General features: G+C 44.2%; 1 protein-coding gene across 2 annotated transcripts in view; it reads right to left on the bottom strand.

The window, feature by feature from the left end:
* The window catches only part of LOC144732886 (monocarboxylate transporter 2-like), a 68,820-nt gene that overhangs the window by 32,060 nt on the left and 13,634 nt on the right, over positions 1 to 23,126 (bottom strand). The window contains exons 1-2 of one of the 2 annotated variants that reach the window (XM_078614549.1): positions 11,211 to 11,335; positions 421 to 795 (exon numbers count right to left, since the gene is read on the bottom strand). In XM_078614549.1, coding sequence (XP_078470675.1) covers positions 421 to 616 — 196 coding nt within the window. In that variant the 5' untranslated portion in view covers positions 617 to 795; positions 11,211 to 11,335. Of the gene's footprint in view, positions 1 to 420; positions 796 to 11,210; positions 11,336 to 23,126 lie in introns of those variants that run through there. The other variant, XM_078614548.1, reaches the window with a different exon arrangement.

The raw sequence follows: 23,126 nt of genomic DNA, 5'->3' as shown, positions 1-23,126 counted from the left end.
TCCCCAATAGCAACACGATTTTATATTCATGATCATCTTTTATCAACTACCTTGCCCCTCCCCCACCCTGACACCCTCAACTGCCTTGCCTGGTATACAGGAGGCCCTGGGTTCGATCCCAATCCTGACAACTGTATATTTGGAGTTTGTGTTTCTCTCCACCGGTGGTCACGTGGATTTTTCTCCAGGCCCTCTGGTTTTTCCCTCCACATTTATAGTCAATGTGCATTTCGAGTATTTGGCTGCTTATAAATTTCCACGTGATAAGCCACTTCGTTGAGCTATCATTTGTGGCCATGTCGCTTCCGAAAAAATAGAGCCAAATAGCTCAGTGGGCCTTACCTGGTAACATAAAAGCAAGTAGTTTCAAACTGTTTAAATACATAAAAGAAATTCTAAATTGCATGAGAGCGCACGCACCTCCAGCGTACATGACGGCCAGCATAATGGAGGAGATCCATGCGATCTCGCTGTAGGTAGTGTGGAAGATCTCCTGGATGTCCTTGAAGAACACGGTGATGGCTTTGGGGAAGGCGTAGGAGAAGCCGATGGAGATGAAGGCCCCGACGACCACGGCCCAACCCCAGCCACCATCAGGGGGCGTGTATTCCTCCATGGCACTCACTGGCAGAGGTATTATTATTCAATTTTTTTAACTTCGCAAGTTGAAACGAACTCCACTTGAAGAAAAAAAAAAGTAGCGGAGACAGGAATTCCTTCTTTCCCGCCGGTTTTCGTTGTGTCCCGCGCAAGCGTCGCCGGTCTTCAGCCCAACCGCGGGTTAGCGGCAGCAATCTGATGAAAAGGAAAAGCGAACCAAAAATATTACGAATTACAATAGTAATAATAACGAGACGAATGCACGAAAAATGTGAAATATATTTTGCTGGTTTTTGGAATACCTGCAGTTTTATTCTTATTATTTTTGGTTATTTTTGTGCAGCCCATTACAGGTCTTTCATATGCCCACTCTGAAATGCTCCAAAGAAGCCGGACCTAAGGCTTGCTCGGCTAATATTTGCACAGCTGACTGCATGGAAATGTTGGCACCATTGTGACCTACATTCTAATGCCACAACTTTAATCCCTTCCCAACAACCTTTGTGGGAGAGACAGATACGTGAAGGAATTTGTTTTGCACAAAATTTTCAAGTTGCTTTTTATAGGTAAAGGTGCAGCCCTGCAATTGCTTACCCATGCCGCTGCTGGCAGCACGGCCTCAATTGAAGGGAAGCCCGAGAAAGTCCCTCTGGAGTGTTTGAGTAGAAAAAAAAACGAATGTATGTACGAATGCATTTTTCTACGATTGATTGTTGTGCTGTCATTGGTGACCACGCTTAGGCAATAAATGCACTACGCTTGAGAACCGAGCTTCATCACTGGTGGACGATACCTGAATCCCAAGTCTCAGAGGTGGCAGCTAATGGAACTAGCCCTCAAAAACTTCCTATCCACCTCCTCTGATTATTTTTCAACTGTAGGGAAAAAATTAAGACTTGCAATGTGTCCATGGTACAGATTTCATGTTCTACGGCTAGTCTGGAATGTGAATTCAACAGTATAATTAATCTGTTCTTGAAACCCCTCCAAAAAAACCCCAGCTTCCTTTGTATTTTGAAGTCATTAAAATAACGAGTATAATGTTGTGCACTGGGTATCACACTAATCACGAAACCACACAAACCGGAACAGTCAGACAAGCCGCACACACGTACTATTACCGAGGCTTGCATCATTTTAAATTGCACCCAGTTGATTATGGGAAGGCGCGTGCCTTGACACACGTTGATGCAATGCGTTGCAATCTTCTCTTTACAAAATATGCGACGACGTGCGTGTTATAAGCAGGTGTGTAGAAACAAGTTTGTTTTGTGTTTCAAGTTGAAGGAGACGTGCAACTGTGAGGGTCCATTTCAGGGCCCATGTCAAGTAGCCAAGTGAAGGGCACTCGTGCGAGTGCTTGTTCACCTCCGTCCCCTTCACGGTGGCGAGATGTTAAGTACCTCGCCCGGTATGCAGGAGGTTGTGGGTTCGATCCCAACACACCTGTATATTTGGAGTCTGCGTGTCTCTTTCCCCATGGTGGCGTGGATTTCTCTCCGGGTCCTCCGGTTTTTCACCCCACATTTAGAAACGTGTGTTTACAGTATTTGGCTGCTATACATTTCCACGTGATAAGCCACTTCGTTGAGCTATCGTTTGTGGCCAGGTAGCTTCTGAAAAAGAGCTATACAGCTCAGTGGGCCTTACCTGGTAAAATAAAATAGTAAAATAGCCCGTTGTGCATGCCACCGTGATCAACCCACCCACCTCACCCACTCGCCAGCCCACTCACCTACCCACCCACGTTGCGCTGTTCGTCCCAGCTACGTTGAGAGCTCATTGCCAGGTCACTGTCTGTGATTCGTCACCGTCAGCCAGTGCTGCAGTCGATTCAAGACGGACATGTTCCTGAAAGCTTACAAAGCAAAACCATCGTGCTTTCGTGTTACCTAACCTTGTCTTATACAAATGGTGCGGATATCAAAGTAATGCTGGGTATTTATTTATTAAGGCTATTAAAAGTGAGGTATGGCATTAAATTGCTCCCCTGCCTCTTGAATTGCCATGCAAATGGGTAGCGTGTGATGGCAGTCCCCTTAAAACGTGCCGTGGGAACGATATGAAACAAGCGTTAAGCTGCATACATACGTGCACAGGTCGGTGACATTGACATAATACACCTAATCATAATAAAACTCAACGCATTGGTAAATAACACTGTGGCCTTAAGAGGAAAAATATATAATAGGCAATGTTTGAAGCAATGGCACTTCTTATTAGCACAAAAATGGAAAGGCCAGAGAGGGAGAGTAGATAGGAGTTGGAGACTGCACATTACACACTTTCTCTGCTCTGGAGGTAAGCCATGACCTGAAACATCAGACTACTGTGAATTTGGTGTTCACTGTATATGGAAGTGTTAATGGGAAATGTTTTTTTTAACCTTTCTTTTTACACTTTCCACGCGAGGTTGAAAACACCGACGCGTTTAGTTCAAGCCATCTGTCTCTCATCTATCACACAGGGTCACGGCTACTCTTGGGAGGGTCGTCCAAAATGAACGAAGTCTAAGAACAAAGTTGCCTTGCTTTCAATAAGTGGCCTTAGTCAAAACGGACAAATTGATCAAAGTGGTCGGCAAAATAGAAATTGGAATAGAAAATAAACGAGCGCTAAACGAACAAGCGTTCTTTTGGCCAAGGCGGTGGTGACATCGCCTCGCTTTTCCTATGATGTCATCACGTGTGATGTCACGCACCCTGTGACGGTGTCTAATAATGTGGCGATTTCGGAAGCGAACTTTATTTGGGCTAACATTCTTGAGAAGAAAAAAATAGCACGTTGGACCAACGTTACAGAAGCTAGGCCTGATTTCATTGCTTTGTTATTTTAAGATAGGCTACACCACCAAATCAATTTCCATACACCACCTCTACCCATACGCACACGTGTTGCATTACAACACCCTGCTCCTACGAAAGACAGAACCTCCTGCTGCGATGAGTTTCAGTTTTATAATGAAAAGTAGACACCATAACTTGAACGTGTAACTTCCTTTGTGGGTACATTATTTTATATTGAAGATGTGACACGGTGGGTGTGGTGATCACACGCTGGTTATATCACTGCGCGATGGAAGCCTGTGATCTGAGTGACTTGAGTTTCATTCCCGGTCACAGTTAACGTCAGTGTTGAGTGATATCCGAGATGATCCTGGGCACCGCCTTCAACAATCCGCAGCGACCTACGTGGTGAAGTATGGTCAAACAACCCCCGTGGCCAACACAGCAGTGGGAGGCCTTCTACTCTCGGTGGATTGACCAAGGGCTGTACATGAAATTGTACCTATACAATTGAGATGAGGTGTATATGCGACAGAGGTAGCAGTGTTCAAACTGTAACATTACGCCAACATCAATGGAACTCATGAAATGTGTTACTCTTGGAGCAAGCAGATTTAGAGACTTGCCAATTTAAATGACGGTGTTGAACGTACAAATTACCAGGTGACCAAAAATGATCAATGTTCGTTCGTTCGGTCTTTCAGCGCAATTTCTCACCGAATACAAACACCAGTCTCCAATATTCTCAATTGTCCCATCACGTTTTTTTTTATGGCTTGCAGAAACTGGGTTAACGTAAGGATGGCTTTAAATGAGCAACTTAAGACTCAAACGAAGTAGGCCTATATTTTTAGCAGAAACCCCACTGTGTTAATAATTGTGGCGCTATGTCGTTGGCATTCTTTTAAAGGGACTCTTTCTGCAAATCATAAATGGATCAACACTTGCAGTGATAACTGCATACATTTTCATTAACAGCCACTTACTACCACCGCAATCTATGTTGCTTTTCACACAATTAACACCCATTGAGCATTCACGAAGTTACAGGTTAGGTAAAACAACCAAAGGTGTCATTATATTTATTTTCCCGTTTTAATTGCACGAGAAATATATATACAGAAATACATTATGTATGGCTGGATGCTATCATCAGAATGATCATATTTATTGACACTGGAGGAATCAATCAATTATCAATAAAGCTCTTTCTCGCAGATGTCCAGTAGGGGCGGGTAAGAAGGTTACAACAATAATCAATACAAACGGACGATAGTCACGCAAAGAACAAGAATGGTAAACAAATCACCAAAAAACACACATAAAACGAAACCATCCCCATCCTGCCAGGCAAAGCCCACCGAGGTATTAACTGAATGGTTATGCTGCAAGAGCAGAGTTGTTTCCAAACCGTACATTCTCCGGTGAAATTTATCTGATGGTTAATTGAATACTTTATCACAAAAGTATTTTATTTTAGCGAGAGAGAGAAACCCCCCCTCCCCAAACGCGTAGGCAGACCATCAATATCCACTGCCGTAGCCAACTCACCACAACGGAGTGTTCACAAAGTCACACTGCCTGAGAGGTGTGTCGTAGTGAATCAGCCCAGGAGTGGCCTCTATTTAAGACCGGGAGCAAGAGAAGAACCTCACCATTCTGGCAAATCGCCCGATCAAGCTGGATGTAATTACCAGCGAAACGTCGTACTCGAATTTTAAATGATGTTGATTCGCTCTTCAACACAGCGGTGGGCTAAAAAAGTGAATTATTTTGTCCTTTGTAAACATGACGCATTTTTTCACTGTTTGGCCGTGTCGGGTGGTGGAGGGTTACGACACATTTATAAATAACGCGATCTAACCCAAAAACCTTTATTATGAACAAGAGTGGCCTTATTATTGTGGGTCAGTGGTAAATGTATATACCGTCTTGTGTTTTATATATTAGAATATTGCATACACAGAAAGATGTGTTACCAGCTTTCAGATGGATCTATTTTTTTGTTTAAAAAATCTGATCTAGAGATGACATTTTAGATGGTTTGGTTTGACCCAAAAGTTTGACATGGCAGGAAAAACGCCCACGCTTTTCTCGCCAAAGGTGACGTGATTCATCATTATGCGATGCCACCTTTGATAGCGAATGGACACGTTAAATTATGAAATAATGCAAATCATAAAAATGCCAAAAAAATATAGGAAATTGTCACCCCCTAGTGCAGAGAATCTATGAGCGTATCCTCCATTATTAAAACATTGTAATTATATAAGTTTTAGTTAGTTTCACAATGATGTAAAAAGACAAAGATCCCCCGTATAGCCTGAACAGACTGTTGGGGCAAGTGCTGTTAGCGAGCACCTATGAAGGCCGGCACGCACGCGAGGGGGTGGGTGGCCAGCACCAAACCCAGCTGCCTTTGTCTCCCTAGTCGCGATGTTCACTTATCGCATTGGGTACTAATTTAAGGCTGACTCGACCTAGGAGAGGCCCAGCACCGGTTCAGATAATCGTCACTGGTGCTGGCCATGAGCGGGAATTAAACTCGGGTGGCCAGGTTCGTAGCGCAGTGCGCCAATCGCTACACAGCCGGCCCCCACTCGTTTAAGTTAGGTTGACAATGGTATACACACACACACGTGTGTGGTAGCATTTAGGTTTCATCATACGAGTTTCTTCCCTCCAAACCCCCACATGTCAGCAACGGCGATGGTGACATCTTTATTATCGAGATCTGAAAGTCATCTTGCAGTATTTGCCAACATCTCTGGAGAAATTGATTGGAATATACTGCTGTTTTGTGCTGTTGAATACCACTATTTTAATGTAAGACGAACACTTAAACTTTCTTCACAAAACTCAAATTATTCCACCACACAGTTTAAACTGCTTCCCAACTATAATTATTTAATAACGGGCAACACCTTTACAGAGACCCAGTATAATATTCCTCATCACTTGTATGTGTGTATGTATGTTGAACTTCTTTCGCACCCTACGTAGCCAATTGTGCTAACCAAGGCTGCGGGGTAAGGACGGAATTAAGTAATTGCCAGACTTTTTGCTCAGAGAATTTGATCCCAGGACCACGGCACCTTGCCCATTCCTCAACGCAGCATCCATCCACGGCACATCTCTCCAGCCGTGCACAAGCGCCCGAGTGCTCAGCGCAGCACGGAAGGAAGCGACCCCCTCCCTTGCTCGAACCGTTTCACGAAACGAGCCATTTTCTCGTCGCCATCTGTTTGGAATCGTTACGCGACCAAAGCGCTCCTTCGGATGGGGCCAAACAGACGGAAATCACCAGAGGCCAAGCGTGGGCTGTACGGGCAATGGGCACAACCTCCCAGGCCCACAGCATTTCATTTAGCTGGATGTGCTTGAGCATTGTCTTGGAGAAAGAAAAAAAAAAGTCACTCCTCTCTCCAGTAGACCGCAGCGTTTCTTGTAAACTTGTGCACGCGCGCACCCCGAAGGACGGTGCAGAGTCGAGTCGGAGTCGAATGCTGATATAAAGGGCATCCCGTGGCCAAGACGCTTTGGTTCTGGAGTGCGATGGAGAGAACAGGCCTCACCGCACGTGGACAATGCGTTGCAGGAATGTTTGCCGTTCTCCTGTGAAAACTCATTTCTTTCGAACTGCCTTTTGTGTTTAGTTCCCTGCCCTTCTCACCGCACCTCCGATTAGCAAGGCCGGCTACGTACGGTGCGAAAGAAGTTCAACGTACATACGAAAGGGGCGTATGGCTCTGAGCAGATGGGCACCAGATCATGTTTTGCTGAAGGCACTGTGGAGCTGTTGGGGAACCCCATCTGGTAGGCACCCTGTTGAAATGCAGGTTGGCACGAATCACAGTTTCAACACCGCCAAATGCTCATTGATAGATCTCTGCTGCAATTGCACAAACAAGTGACTCGGCAGCAATCGGGTGACAAATCGGCCTTCCCCTACGCGCTCCGTGACCGCAGGCGCCAAAACAAAACAAAGCCCAGTGGGGGCTTGGACGCTCCATGCCCAACGTCGCCCGGCGCAATTGCACGCGTGAACACGTCGTCTCTGAAGCGCCAACAGCCGAGCGTCGAGCGTCTACCCAACCGTGGTGCCTTCGCGCGCAACAAAACGCCATCGCACCCTCTCTGATCAACGACGATGACACAATGCATTATGTCGTACGTACGTATATGTACATCGAACTCCGTTCGTTTCGTTCCCGCGTTGCACCGGCTGGTCCCCGTCGACAAAAGCCCAGGATTCATAGTCTTGGTTCTTTCGGTAAAGTCACGTAGAAGGGAAAAAATAAAAAATATATGTATAAAACAATAAAATTCTCACGACATTTCGACTGCAACACCAGCAACCATCATCAGGTGTGTTGCAGTCGAAACGTCGTGATAATTGTATTGTTATATACATATTTATTTTATTGATTCCCTTCGACGTGACTTTACCGAAAGAACCAAGAATATGAATCCCTGCAGTCACGAAAGCTTTAAATAAATAAAATAAAAGCCCAGGAGTTACTTACACCAGTTTGCATTCTCTTTTTTATCATCAGCCAGGGATGGTGCTATACTTCGAGTGCACAAGCAACAATCAGGAGGTGTTGAGTTCAAATGCTGGTTGGAGGAGTCAACTCAGCCCTTCATTGCTCCTGGGTGGAAAAAAATGAATATACCATCTTCTTGGTTCTTTCGGTAAAGTCACGTAGAATGGAAATAATAAAATAATAAAAATAAAACATAATAAAATAATTCTCACGACGTTTCGGCCACAACGCAAGCAGCCGTCCTCAGGTGAAGAACAGGTCTGTCGAGAAGACAGAGTCTGAATGACATCCCAGGTTTGGAGCGTCTATTTAAGCTGGTTTGGAGGGGGGGAGAGCGCCTTGACAAAGCTTTAAATCGAAATGAATATACCACTTTGTGAGAAGCTATTCGTGGTTGTCGCTTGGAGTGACCGCTTCCTATCGCAGCAATATGAACGTTCCCCGCCAACGGGCTCAGGGCCATACATGTTCTTGAACATTGTTGCGTACTTGCTAGCGCTATAAGACACACTTTGGATCTTATTTTAGACAAGACATATGACACTTTCTTTATGTTTTGGAACCCCGTACGGGCAGAAGAGTTTCACATCACATATAGTTGAAGACCAGAAATTGATGGTTTACACTAAAAACCCGTTGGATTGCACACTTTTTCTGTAGAACAGGACTTCATTTGCTGATTAAGCCCCCAGAGTTGGCTAGTCCATTACAAAATATTAATGTTACGAAATTGGTCAACAACATTCATGAATTAAGAGTGTTCCATTATATCATATGATTAGAGTGTCATTATTTGTTTCAGCCCCAAGCAAAAGAGGTTAAGAGAGTGCTGCATTGATAGAGCTTTTCCTCCAATTTCTCAAAAAGGGTCACATGCTAAATACTGTTCAGTGGTGCCGTTTATTTATACCGATGTATAAAGGAAAGGCTCAATGAGCTTGAAAACCGTATTCTGGAGGGGTGCAGCATGCCCATTTTGGGTGTGGGGAAAACCAGAGCAATGAGAACATCTCTTCATGGCAGGGAACAGAAATTAAAGGCCTCACACAGAAGGGGTCTTTATGACCCGTACTTGTTGTACTGCCATCTCGTGATCACCTTGAGGGCTGTGGGTTTGGCAATTTCCCAAAATAAAATCTGTACAACCCATCTAATCCTTTGCACCCAAAGGTCTGGATTACAGTGGTGTTGTAAATCAGATATATACGAAAAAATAGAGTGGCCAACACCTGAACGCGGCCATCACAGCTGCAGCTGGGAGGAGAGGCAATCGGTATGCAGATGAAGTCCACTCGTTCACCAAATACCACGGCCCCAACCCTAACAAACTATGCCACCACGCACGTGCCCTCTCACTGACCCGAACCGTACCGCTGATCCCATCCATCTCTGTTACCTTTCCAGGATCTCCCCCGTTTCACTGCGTTCGCTTTTCAGTTAACTTATCGAGTGTCACTACTCCCCAGCCCCACACACTGTACAATGTAGAAATCACGTTATGAGAATAATTACACTGGTCAACACACTTTTTCTGGCATGAGGTATTTTCCAACGGGTTTAAAGTAATTTTGGGGTGCTGATTCCAAATCTGGCATCAGTTTTTGTCTATCACATCAGGTTTTTGAGATATCAAATTTTGCATTTTCAATAAAAACTGCAGAAGAAAAATATTAAATAAATGTGGATATCTACATAAAATGATATTATAAACACACTATCCTAAAAATACAGCACCATATTTTAACACTAAAGCAGTCACTGACTCGCAACAACTTGCAATCATAAGTGACAGAGTTAATTTCGGGTAAAATCAATGAAAATGGGGTATGCCGATAGCATAAAAATGAGATGTGATAGAGCAAATCTGAGATAAGATTTGGAATCAGCACCCTGAAATTAGTCTAAAACAGCTGCAAAAGTCCAGGCCAGAAAAAAATGTTTTTTTTTTGTAGACCAGTGTTATCGTAGCCTAACAATTTCCATAAAGTCAGCGTCTTCACACGAAGAGCCGAAGTTAGCCGCAGTTAGCCGCGACAATTATTGGCGGGCAGTGAGAGGGGAGGAGAGAAGGCCCACATCAGTGGGTTCAATGCTTTCCAGAAAACTGTGTTTGTGTACACGAAGGCAAATACTCAAACTGCCCATTCAGACTTTAAAGGATCTTCACTCTCTGATCGCCCAGGCCCTTTTAACTTGGTCACAAATAGCTCGCGTGTGATGATGCGAAAACAGTGGTTTGGGAAATGGGAGCCGTGAAGAACGTTGTGACCCCTCGGTCACACCAACACACACACACCTATGTTTGTAAAGCACTGCACAAGCTCGTGCAGTGTATGTTGTATAGATATTATATACTGTGACAGGTTAGAGTCACAGTGCCTGGCACCAGTGCCGGATGAAGCTTGGTGCGAGGCCTGTAGCATATGTTATAAAGGGGCCCTAAATAAAAATAAACTCCTTTATAAAAAGTTTTTTTTTTAAACAACGGTTTTATTTTAAAGTGCACTAAAGAGTAAATAACTCGATTGGACAACGGGAAGTTGCTGACATCTTGGTGACAAGAGACGCGTGGCCCCCGCAGAGTTTAGGGACGGCGGCGTTTTTGACCTGCCCAAATAAATATTTAATTAATAAGCCGTCCATACAAAATGTTAATTGGTTTAAAAGAGCCAATTAATTGATTAATTGATTTTGATAGAGGCATGCATTGTCACCGGATCTGAGTACGTGTGCGCAAAATGTGGAATTGATTGGGCAACAGGAAGTAGACTAAATTTTGATTACAAGATTTGACCACGACAAACATAGGAGTCAAGTTAAGTACAACCGTTGAATAACACAATATTACAACAAACATTTTTAACTTGCACAGTAACGTAATTGTATTTTTTTTATTTGCTATACGGCCAGATAACGCGACACATCGCTCACCTTAAACACCCAGTCGTTCATAAAAGTTGAAGACGGTATAGTACTATAGTAATAGAGCAAGTGCAGAATCACTGGAACCGGAATTGATAGCTCGAAAGCATTTAGCGCGGGGCCCTTGAAACATGTAGTAGCTACTACATATGTAATAGTAGCTACTACATATGTTGTATTACATGTGTAGTAGCTACTACACATGATGTAGCTACTTTTGCACGCGCCCCACGAGTTCAAGAGAGTGTTCAATACTCATTCCACGCACATGCTTGTCAAGGTACGAACAACAATCAACAAATGCGCCTACCCAGCACGTGTTCATCTAAAGGACGAGATAAGCAGGGCGACTTACCACGAGCGCGGACGGAATCAATGAGGCGGTCACAGGTGAGAGGAGTGGGCGATAAAGGGCGGCATCAATGACCACCCCAAACTTGCTCCTCTTGAGAGGGCTGAGTGGCAACGTGTGTAGGGAGGGAGATGTGTATGGGGGTGTGTAGGGGGTGTGTGTGTGTAGGGGGGGTGTAGGGGGGAGTGTAGGGGGGGTGTAGGGGGTGGGCGTGTATAGGGGCTGTGTGTAGGTGGGTGTGTAGGGAGTGGGTGGGGGTGTATAGGGTGTGTGTGTGTAGAGGGGGGTGTGTGTATAGGGGGTGTGTGTAGGGGGTGGGTGGGGGTGTGTGTGTAGGGGGCACAGGTGGTGCATCAGTCAGTCAACCCATGTGGCACCTGGGTCTGCCCCGTGACCTCCTGCCAGCGGGCGTTCGACACTTCACGTGGCCTCAATGTGCACCTAGCCTGGCACAAGCGCCGTGGTGACGTCTCCGCCACTTAGTGGCGAATGGCGGTTGTTGTTGTTGTATGGGTGTGCGTGTGTGTTTACATGGTGTGTGTGTGCAGTATAGGTGCTCGTGAACAGCACTTTCCTCACCAGTATGTTAAGGCTATACGGGGGATCTTTGTCTTTGTGTGTGTGTAGGTGGTGGGTGTGGGGAGCGGTGGCGCTTTAGTTGGCGCACCGCGCTATGAACCCGGCGACCCGAGTTCGTTTCCCGCTCACGGCCACCAACACCCAGTGACGATTATCTGAACCGGTTATGGGCCCTCCCCCTGGGTCGACTCGGCCTCAAATGAGTACCTGGGGGCGGTATGTAAACATCGCCACTGGGGAGACAAAGGCGGCCGGGCGTTGTTCTGGCAACCCATCCCCCTCGTGTGCCGTGCCGGCCTTCATATGTGCTCGCTAACAGCACTTGCCCCAACAGTCTCTTAAAATACATACGGGGGATCTTTGTCTTTGTAAGGGGGTCGGTTTGTGTGAGGAGCGGTGGCGCTTTGGTTGGCACGCTGCTCTGTGAACCTGGCGGCACGAGTTGTATTCCCGCTCACCACAACCAACATCGGTGACGATCTGAATTGGTCGACTTTGTACTCAAATAAGTACCTGGTGTGATGTGAAAACGTCATGCAGCGGGGAGACAAAGGCGGCCGGGCGTGGTGCTGGCCACATTACCTCCTCGTGTGCCGTGTGGGCCCAACTGTAGGTAGGCACTTCGCTCGCAGCACTTGCCCCAATAGTCTGTTGAGGCTATACTGGGGGGGGGGGACCTTTATATTTGGATTGTGGTTAAAGTTACCAAACCGGTTATAAAACAAATGGGAGTGCCCTGGGGTGTCCTCCGTACAGTTAGACAATTTAAGGAAAAGTGGTACAGTAATTCCTCGAGGGAAAACAGATGACAATCGATTCATTCTGTCTGGAGTCATTGTGTAACGCGCGCGCAATAGTTCACAGACATAAACGACAAGGACCGCTGGGTCAAGCTACTAGTTACTAGAGTTACTTGATATTTCTGCCTTCTCTGTAATTGCATCGTGTGCCCATTGGTCATGGTTATAATTGTTAAGGCACGCACACATTGTGAGTGGCTATTGCTTGCAGCAATTGCTGACTTGTGGCATTGTTCCTGAGTCAATACTATTTTTATCAAGGTGCGATGATCATTTCGCTACGCCGGAAAGGGCTTCCGTAGGATTGCCGCACGATCACGATGATTCAGACGAATAGCGACCGCACATACCTCCAGATGGTAGACGTCATGCGACTTTAATACGCCGTCATGATTTTTTAACATTTGTAAGCCCACATTTCATCCGTGGATCCCCGATGCGTCAGAATAAAAAAAAATTTAAACTTTTTTTAAAACACGCTTTCATGAAATGTACGTTACTCGTAATGGCAGAACTCCACGACTCCAGGATGTGGCCCCGAGGCTTGCCATAACGTAAGCGGCCGTGGTGATTTACAGCCAACGTGAGTTGACCGTGGACAATTAGACCCAAGCCGAAACATAACGTAAAAATATTGTTTAAGAATATTTTTTTTTATGATAGAATATAGTGTTATCATCGGTATGACATAAGTATACCAAGTTTGCAGTCGATAACACATTGGGAAGTGGGTAAATATTGAGTTACAAGATTTGAGGATACAACAACAGACAGAGTCAACCAAGAAGACAGAGTCAGTTAATAAAAAAGCGTGCAATAATAAAAAGGCCAGACACGAGGGGATTACGGGGCCACTTAAAAGAAGTGAGGTGGACAAGACAGACTGAAATGGGGACAACGTTTATCATTGTCTCGTGAGCAAAGGCAAAGTGTTCCAAAGTTTGGGAGGTGCACAGTGGCAGGCAAAATCGCGATCACCCCAGGAACGTTGGGAGTCCTTCGAAGAAGGCGATCTGAAGATGTCGGGGACCTTGCTGCATTATAAGCATTCATTCTTAGAAATGATTGTGCAATGAGAATACAAATACAGTGCTCAGACTTAGATATTTCTTAACTCGTCACCGTAAACAATTACGTGTGTTTATGAACGCGCAGTGTAAAATACATGAATAACAATAGCATAATTAAGAAGAATAACATTCTTTAAAACTTGACATGTTCTCAGCAATGATTTTGATACTGTCTGGGACTCTGTTCCATTATTTAACAAGGCCGCTGTTTGAAGCGCCTGTAAAGCCAACTGGTCCCCCGAGAGGAAGGACACTTGCAGTTTAAGTTCAGCACAAAAGTTAAACATTACCTTCACGTGATATAAATGTGGGTTCAACAAAACCTCATCAACACAATTAGAGTTCCTTGTCATTTTTTAAGTGAAAGAACACATTCCTGCGGAGGGAGCTGGTAGGAACGTTGGGTTGCTCGGTCAATGGCCAGGGTCAACGGCGGCGTGGTGTATTCCGCAAATATGCCCGACTGTGAGGGCGGGCACAAGCCGGCGTGAGTAGGTTAAACGTTGAGTTTTATAAGGGCACCACGGGGTGACCAGCCCCACCCAGCCCCTCCCCACCCTTCCCAACCAGCCCCTCCCCACCCAGCCCCTCCCTCCCCACCCTCCCCTCCCTACCCCGCCCCACCTTCCACCCCCAGCCCCTCCCAACCCTCCCCTCCCCACCCAGCCCCTCCCTCCCCACCCAGCTCCTCCCTGCACGACGGACACAATAATCCCATGTGGGCTGGTGTAACCAGGAGGTTCGTACCAGTAAATCACATTTTAAAGGGCTCAGTGAGGTGCCACGTGACGGAAAAAAGGTAGAGTAGCTGGCGTCCGAAATCAAACGGAGATACACATACAAAGTAACATCAATACGATTGAAGACCCTGACTAATGCACAAGGATAGATGGTATGTGAGCAGTCTAAGACTGGCAGTATGTATCACAGCTTCTCACGACACAATACCATGCCAACTTGTCTGTACCAAGAAGCCCAGTCCGCCCTAACTTAAGATTAATTTGTTCACTATAAGACTCAAAATAGTAACTTCTCATCAAACTATTTTTTATTTTATTTTACCAAGTAATGCACACGTTTTGATACTCCGACTGATGCTTCTGCTGTTGTGGAGTGACTCATGCAGCCAGCTATGGCTGCAGGGTTTGGTAGTACATGTTGTTTATGTCGTTTATTGTGAAAATTCGGTCACAGTTCCTATGATCACTGTTTCATTGCTTTTATGGCTTTATTTTGGTGATTTCGAAACGTTTTTTTGTTTGGCCATGTTTGTTGTAGTACGGAGTTAGACTGATGGCCTTAATCTAAGTTGTCTTGTGGTTGTTGTTTGACTTGCATCCCACTGGGATTTTTGCACACAGCGTTGGTGTACGGTGCTTTTTCTGCAATATGTTGCTGTCTTTTCTTGGATTTTATGTCTGCACATAGTCACATAGTCACTTTAAGATGTTTTCTTGTTCATGTTTTAGTTTTTTGTTTGTTGCGGTTGCACCCGATTCAAGAGCCAAATGGCTCACAGGGCTATACCAAATAAATGAATTTGAACTTCAGCTATACAGCTCAAGTTCAAAAGCGACATGGCCATCACGAATGATAGCTCAACGCAGTGGCTAATCGTGTGGAAATGTATAACGGCCAAAGACTCAAAACATTGTGTGATTTCTATGTGGAGGGGATAAACCGGAGGACCCGGGGGAAAATCCACGCGACCATGGGGAGAACATGCAAACTCCAAATATACGGGCGTGAGGGTCAGGATCGAACCTCTTGCATACCAGGCGAGGGAGTTAACATCTTTAAATAGATGGACACTCATGGGATGCCATTCTTAGGCTTATCAGATGCTTCATTATGAAGAGGACTTTTAGACTTTAAAAAACGCGTTTTTTATTACATTCAAGCACTGAATATAAATAAAAAATGTTTTATTAAACCTGTTTATCACGTACTCCTATTAGCTTTTTCAGACCAATGTTATCCTGCAGCAGTCTGACTTCTGATGAGACCCAAAAGGTCGTGACGAGTCTGTAGTTTGCCATATGTTAGTGCAAGAGCACTCCACCGATGCAACTTTGCCCTGAGTACAAGACTGTATTCCTATTATTCCTGAACCTATTACCCGCGGCTCCTTCTATCTGCGGCAGGCTGTAGGGTCTGCCCAAACTGCTATTATCCGTGGCCCTATTTCTTCCTATTATTCGTAATATTGCATCTGATGTATGACGAAAAGGCATCCTAATACTCACAATTTGTCTGCAGATTCAGAGGATTCATCCTATTATCTGCCGGTTATCACGAAATTTTATCCCGTGGATGTGGAGAAAAATCACAGATAACCCCATGGATAAGATGCCCAATATTGATCTTACCGATGTATCATAGCAGATAAGGGTTCTCCTGTATATGTTTTACCCATAATGCCTTATAACAATGCATAATGAGCTTATTTTTAATGAGCTTGTTTGCCTCAATAATGAACCATTTAGCAGGACACCGGGGTCCCGAATAAACGGAAGCCAAAATCGGTAAAAAAAACTTTACATTCGTGTGTGATTGTAAATACACATTCGTGTATATTCTTGGTTCTTTCGGTAAAGTCACGTAGAAGGGAACAATAAAATAATACAAATATAAAACAATAAAATTCTCAGGACGTTACGACTGCAACACAAGCAATCATCATCAGGTGTGAAATCCACAGCAAGAAAATTTGTTTACATTTATGTGTATTTACAATTAGCACTCATTCAAACCCAAGACTAACTGACCACGTGCATGTCATCTAAGCTCAAACAAGCACAATGCATTCCACTGGAAAAAGAAAAAACTCAATTATTACGGGCTGCAGTTTTCATTCAATTGAACACGCAGTCATTTAAATGCATCACGGGCCACGCTCATTTGTCATGGTCATGAAGCATAGTTGCCGCTGAGTGTTGCAATGATTGCTTTGAGAATTTAAACAGTTATTTTTTGTTGTGTGATGTATAAATTACACAGGTCAGGAGACAATTATTATACGGCTCTCTGACGACTATGCGATCATTGTGTATTTTTTAAGTACATTGCTGTAGTAATAAAAAAATTGCATTACTTCAAATGTGTTAATTTAAGTGCATAATCTGTACTTAAATGGACACATTTGAAGTAATTTAATGAAAAATATCCATTAAAAAAGAGTGAATATTTCGGCTTTCCAGCTACTCTCGTTAATTTTCACACGTGTGTGTGTGTTTTTGACACAAACATTACACTTACAAGCCACCGTTGACATGAGACTAGCAGAGCAACTCATTAGAAGCACCCATTGAAATACTGCAGTGTGGTTTTTTTTGGCAAACACTTTTAAGAACATCACGGTTACACACAAAAAAGGTCCTACCCAAGCTAATGTTATGCTAAGTCAAAGGCTCAATTTGCCCTGCTAAAAGAACAACACATGCACGGATTCCAAGGGTTACTTTGTGGTTTAAAAAAAATTGAAATAATGAAACTTTCGAGTGCATTCACAAAAATATACCATTCCTAAAACGTGGGTGGAATGCCCCTTGTATGAGCAATGTAGCTGGTGGGCACATCCTCAACAAGACCTTGGCCATTGTTTTGGAGTGTGTCCAAGGGTACTTGTGCATACAAACATATGCAATGATTTTCCCTCTAGATAAATAGTGGAAAACTGCCCGGCCTTTTTTTGTAACAGCTGGTGATCTGGAAAATACAGTATGTCACTCCGAAACCTTTAACACAATAATACGAATGTCACTGATATACCGCTAAAACGTTGTCTACACAATAGACTTCAGTACCGTTTTGTATACCTCTAAAGATGCAGCCTTGAAGCTACCTTGCTCACACCGCTGCTAGAGGAGTTCTCTAGAAGGAGCCCGAAGAGTGCCCCTCTCGAGGGGAATTTGGCCTACTCTTCTACGCTGGCCGGACCGTCTTGGAAGACATGGAAGTACCCACATTTTTACAACACCGCACGTGACCTGCCGATTGATCGACAGCATCTGTGGCGTAGCTGTTTGTACCGCTGGGTAGGACAACAGAGAGGCAGCAGGATTTTTTATACGTACTTGCATTGTTTCAACTGCCGCTCCAGAAGATATCTTCAGGATTGCATGTCCAGTGTGCTTGCCATTTCACCACGGCAGCATCTCTTACGCAACATTGTGTATTAATTAAAAAACGGTGTGCATCTTAACTCGGGAACGCCACGGGGAGTCTCAAGACAATTTTTTAGGAGGGATTCATAGCGCAATTACTCTTTTCTCTCCATCACTTTCAGTTTTCCATTACGTTGAAATGCATTACGTTAATAAAGAAAAGTGTTTTAATATTACTATATAGAAAATTCATATAGTAGAGAAGTTGGTCTCAAGAAAAGAACATTGTGCTGACCTACCGCGCTGGTGCTGAACAGCACGCTACCGTGTTTTTGCACGATTAATGCCTTATGTAAATTAAGTTCATACGAACTCCACAGCAGTGGAAGAGTGTTAATATAAATATTTAAAATTGCATTTGGCAGATGTTGTGCGTGGCTCTCGGCCAAAGTCTAGGCTTTAATTTAGTTTGACAGGAGCGCATGCAAGCCGAACACGCGTGACGCACGCACACGCGTGACGCACGCACACGCGCACACACACGCGCGTTCAAGCGCGTGCCTGCATATTCAGTCGCGTGACCATTACTATTTTATGCTCGGTGGAAATGAATGTTCTAACTTTACACACGTATTACTCTTTTTTATCCCACAGCGTTGAAGAGGACATTCTTAATTGCAATTATATTTTTAAAACAATGTAAGGGTTTAAAACTGGAAACTTTAGGGTGCGTTATTGTGGCAAGAGAACAAGAAAAACCCTCCACAATTCGCAGTGATGTGGAGAACAATGGGGTCAGCGATACCTATTATTTTGCTCAACATTTCTCAGGGGGGATAACAGAAGGATGTTTTTGCTGATGAACTCCCAAAGTGCATGCTGGGAAAAAAAGGCAAGTCAAGACCAGCAGATAAGCTGCGGGTTAAAAAGGATGAATCTGCCGGGGAAATCCTCATATCCGCAAAAGAATGGGAAGCCATTCCATAAATCAGGATGATAAAAACCCACAAATAATAGGAATAGGGGCACAGACAAATGGAGTTTATGGGGATCCGACAGCTCCCACCGGCAATAGAAGTTTGCCGGGTAATACTGTAGGTGGCAGATAAGGAGTGTTTTGCTTCATCCAATATTTTTTGTGCTATGGTTATGTTGCTGAAACTGATCCAAGCCATGAATCTTTGAAGTCAGCAGACTTCTCGCGTTTGAAAGAACCTGTTCGCGTTTTTTTTTACGGGATCAATTATTCCGTACACCACGAAGAGGGCGTTGTACGACTCGAACACTGTGTTCTTTTTGAGGAAAGTTGTTTTCAGCTTAAAAAAAAGCCAGCTTGCAGAAGTGTCTATATAATGACATCAAAAATGCATTCCATTACAAATTAGTTTTTTGTGTGTGTTATAGTAAGAGCTGCTGCCATGGTGCAATGGCTTGCCTACCTGACTTGCAAAACGGACGTCAACCAGTAACCATTCGATCTCCCACCCAGCGGTACGAACGGCTACACCGCCGATGCTGCCATCGATTGGCAGGTCGAGTAAAGTGTGGCCACTTCCATCTCTTCGAAGATGTCTGGGCTCGCATGCAGGAGTAGGCCTGATCCCCTCGACAGAGGCCCCCGATGGCTCCCTCTAGAGAGCTCCTCCAACATTGACGTGTGAAAGTAATTGCAGGACTGCACCGTTACCGTTTGGTATATAACAATTGTGCAATAGGGCAGATTTTTTTTAAATCCATATTTACAATCCCCTTACAAAAACATAACCGTAAGTCACATACTGCACTACAGCAGCATCACAGCCCTCTTGCCTTCAAAGGCATCACCACAAATGTGAGCCTGGTTTTATCCATAATAAACGTTTTTGGGTTAGATCGCGTTATTTATAAATGTGTCGTAACCCTCCACCACCCGACACGGCCAATCAGCAAAAAAGTGTCACGTTGACAAAAGACAAATAGTTCACTACTTTAGCCCACCGGTGTGTTGAAGAGTGAAACCACAACATTTACAATTTTTGAGTAGTACGACGTTTCGCTGGTAATTGCATCCAGCATCATTGGGCAATTCGCCAGAATCTTTTGCTGATTGGCCGTGTCGGGTGGTGGAGGGTTACGACACATTTATAAATAACGCGATCTAACCCAAAAACGTTTATTATGAATAATATTGGTCGCGAAAGCCTACTTGTTAAGCCTGGTTTTAGTTGCATGTAATCTCCCCATGAGCGCGTCACTCGGTAGCTCACTTTACGTGTCGAACAAGTCCTCAGTTGGGCCAGGGCCAAATTCAATTAAAAGAAACGAAACAATGATTTATCTGTGCACTTATTGAAACCATGGCCTTGATCCACATGAAAGCCGAACTGAATTACAGCCTACTCTTTACTCGAACCCAGATACTCCAAAGTTACGGCTTAAGGGATCATCTTTAGACAATAATCCACCCTGCATTCACATTTTTTGAGCAATGCACTTGCAATAAAGAACTGTTATCCGCAGTGATGTGGGGGACCAATATTGTCGATGTTATAATCCGGGTGCGGTTATCTACATGGCAAAAAGAGTCGCCATATTGAACTTTACTCTTATCTGCAGGGTAAAAATCGTGGATAACCTGCGGAAAATAGGAGTAATTTTTCACGCAACTCCTCTTATACGAGAAAGAAGCAGCTTCGCAATGCATTTTTGCGTAAAATACAGAATAACCACGGATACTAGGAAGTGATAGGGGCCCTTGGATAATATGAGTTTTCGATGTACCTTACAGCTGGAGTCGTGGGTAATGTCGCCACGGTTAAGAGTTCCCCTTTCATATACATAATTAAAATACAGGCAGTGTGTGCAGCGTAAGAGCGTAAGGGCCTACAGAAGGAGGCTTGGGCAAAGGGTGAATTTGCCCGGCCCTCACGCAGAAGAGGGCCACCCCCCAGATCCACCGCAGGCCCAATGTTCTGTTGCGAATGAATAAGGGGGCCGCACGTGGCATTCTGCCCCAGGCCTCCAGGAAACGCCAGGCCTCCAGTAACCTCCGGACGTCCCTGTACAGCAACCGTATGCTGTACTTGTATTCGTGCAAACGCACGTTGAGAAATGCGTATGACGTTCCTGTTGACTTTTCAGTTCGTTCGTGTTACGTTATTGCTATTTTATAGGTATTTTTTAACACACACTGTATATTTGAAAAAAAATTCAGCAAGCTTGAGTGGAGAACACGAGGCCTTAAAAGTTAATAATTTCAGTCATTACAAGTTAATAGCTTACCTATTTATACCCACTTAAATCCTAAAGGACACTGAGACATTGCTCTGAATTCTAAAAGGTCTATGCATATAGCATATGTATCTTTCCATATGCAGTTACGAAATCTATGCAAAGCAACAGTGTGTGATCTACATATATTGTATGGCTCCCTAAGAACTCAATTTATCCGCAGTGGCGCGGGGGACATTATATTGCTGCTCCTATTATCTGTGGTCATGTGAAAATGTACAGAAATTGTCCGCAAAATAAAATAACATTGATTAATTGGATATATACTTTTGGAAAATAATTCCACTTTAACCGCATTTGCATGGTGGGATAAGAGGACGAATAGGGGCTTGGAGTTTTGGCAGACAACTTTAAGTCCCGTGGGTAATAAGGTCATGGATGACGAGAGGGCCTGTCCAGAGGAGTTCTCTTGGGCTCCCTCTTATCGAGGCTCTTTTTTCCAGCAGTGGTATGAGCAGGTAATTGCAGGGCTGCACCTTTACCTTAATAAAAAGGGTTCTATGCTATTCAACAAAAACACCTCTATTGCAGAACGACGCTTCGATGCACATCGATTCTTCAACTCGCGATATAAGGCATCGCATCACGTGTGTATGAATCAATGTACCGCATGCAAATGTGTAATGTCGCATGGACAGTAATGATTTCGTGTTAAAACAAATGAAAAGAGTTTTAAATCGGATCGCAATCCTCAATCGCAGCAATTTGTTGAATCGCAAACCAAACGCATTGCGACAAACTCAAAAGGTACGAGAATACAACACAATCATTTCAACACACTCTTCTTTCAAGGTAACGTGTAGAAAATCAATAACTCACCTTGCAGGGTAAAGGTTTGTTCGTAGCTTTCCAAACAGACTACATGGTGCAAACAATGCTCAGTGGGGTCTACTGGCCAAGGTTATAAATTTCACACGGGCATGCGCCAAAGTTTCAACAAAGTCGCCGTGCTTATTCACAGCAGTTACTCAGACAAGACAGAAAAAACTTCACGAAATACACGTTTTTTTTACTTCAATCACTCGCAACAATTCAGACCGTAAAGTTGTGTATTTTATGAATACTGTACTACTAGTGATGAAAACTTTTTTTCAACTAAAACTATTTAAATAGTACGTTTAAAGCCCTCTTGTTAATTCCACCCATGCATGCTGTGTTGGCCATGAGAGTAGTTTGACGATATATCACCGTGCTGGTCAGAGAGGTTGCTGAGGGGTGAATGTGTGCCAAGGGGGGGGGGGGAGGTTGGACGGTGCGGAGACTTGATTATGATGGTGATCCTGCAGAGAAATTGTTTAACATCGTAGCACATAGGGAGCCTGTTGCCCAGCAACAGAAATTAGACACAGCTGTCACTTGCATTATCTTTTCACAATCCTCGACGTGAAATATAATTGGCGAGATCATATTTTCGTGAGGCTTTTGTTGTTGTTCAAATAGACATATATATATTCTCTGGCGAAAGAATTAGATTGACAGGAGCGTATATTGAAAAGTTATAGCGATTGTAAATTAACCGTGTCAGTATTCTTTATTCGTTACTGCCACCTCTGATGTCGCTTTCCATGATTACATCTTCCAAACTTCCTATTCTTCCGCCGTTTCACGTCAATCCGATGTGTATTTGTGACATGGATAAATCCGTGTCGCCAGTTACCCAGCTAGTTCTGGTGGCAACGTCCCACAGCCACGAACAACAGAGTTATTGTTGGGGTGGAGAGGAGCACAGCCAGCAGCCAGCCAGGAAACTCTAAGCACATTTTTTTTTAAAGTAGTAGGATTATTTACTGTTGCGCTTTTTTATGTATGTATGCTGAACTTCTTTCGGATCATACGTAGCCAACTGCGCTAAACGGAGGTGCGGGGTGAGGGACAACAGCCTCTCTAATGCACCTCCGATTAGCACGGTCGGCTACGTACGGTGTGAAAGAAGTTCAACATGCATCACACATATGAAGTCTGAGGACTCAGACTTCATATGTGTGATGCATGTTGAAGGGTCATGCCAAGTGTCCGCAGTAGGGGGGCGATGTTGCTGCCGCTGCTGTTGTGTGTAATCCCAATTGAGTCATTTGCAGGTACATTGTCAACGTC

The sequence above is a fragment of the Lampetra planeri genome, chromosome 44 (genome assembly GCF_965212315.1).
Source record: "Lampetra planeri chromosome 44, kcLamPlan1.2.h2, whole genome shotgun sequence".
Taxonomy (NCBI): Eukaryota; Metazoa; Chordata; class Hyperoartia; order Petromyzontiformes; family Petromyzontidae; genus Lampetra; species Lampetra planeri.
This window is presented reverse-complemented; position numbering and strand designations above follow the sequence as displayed.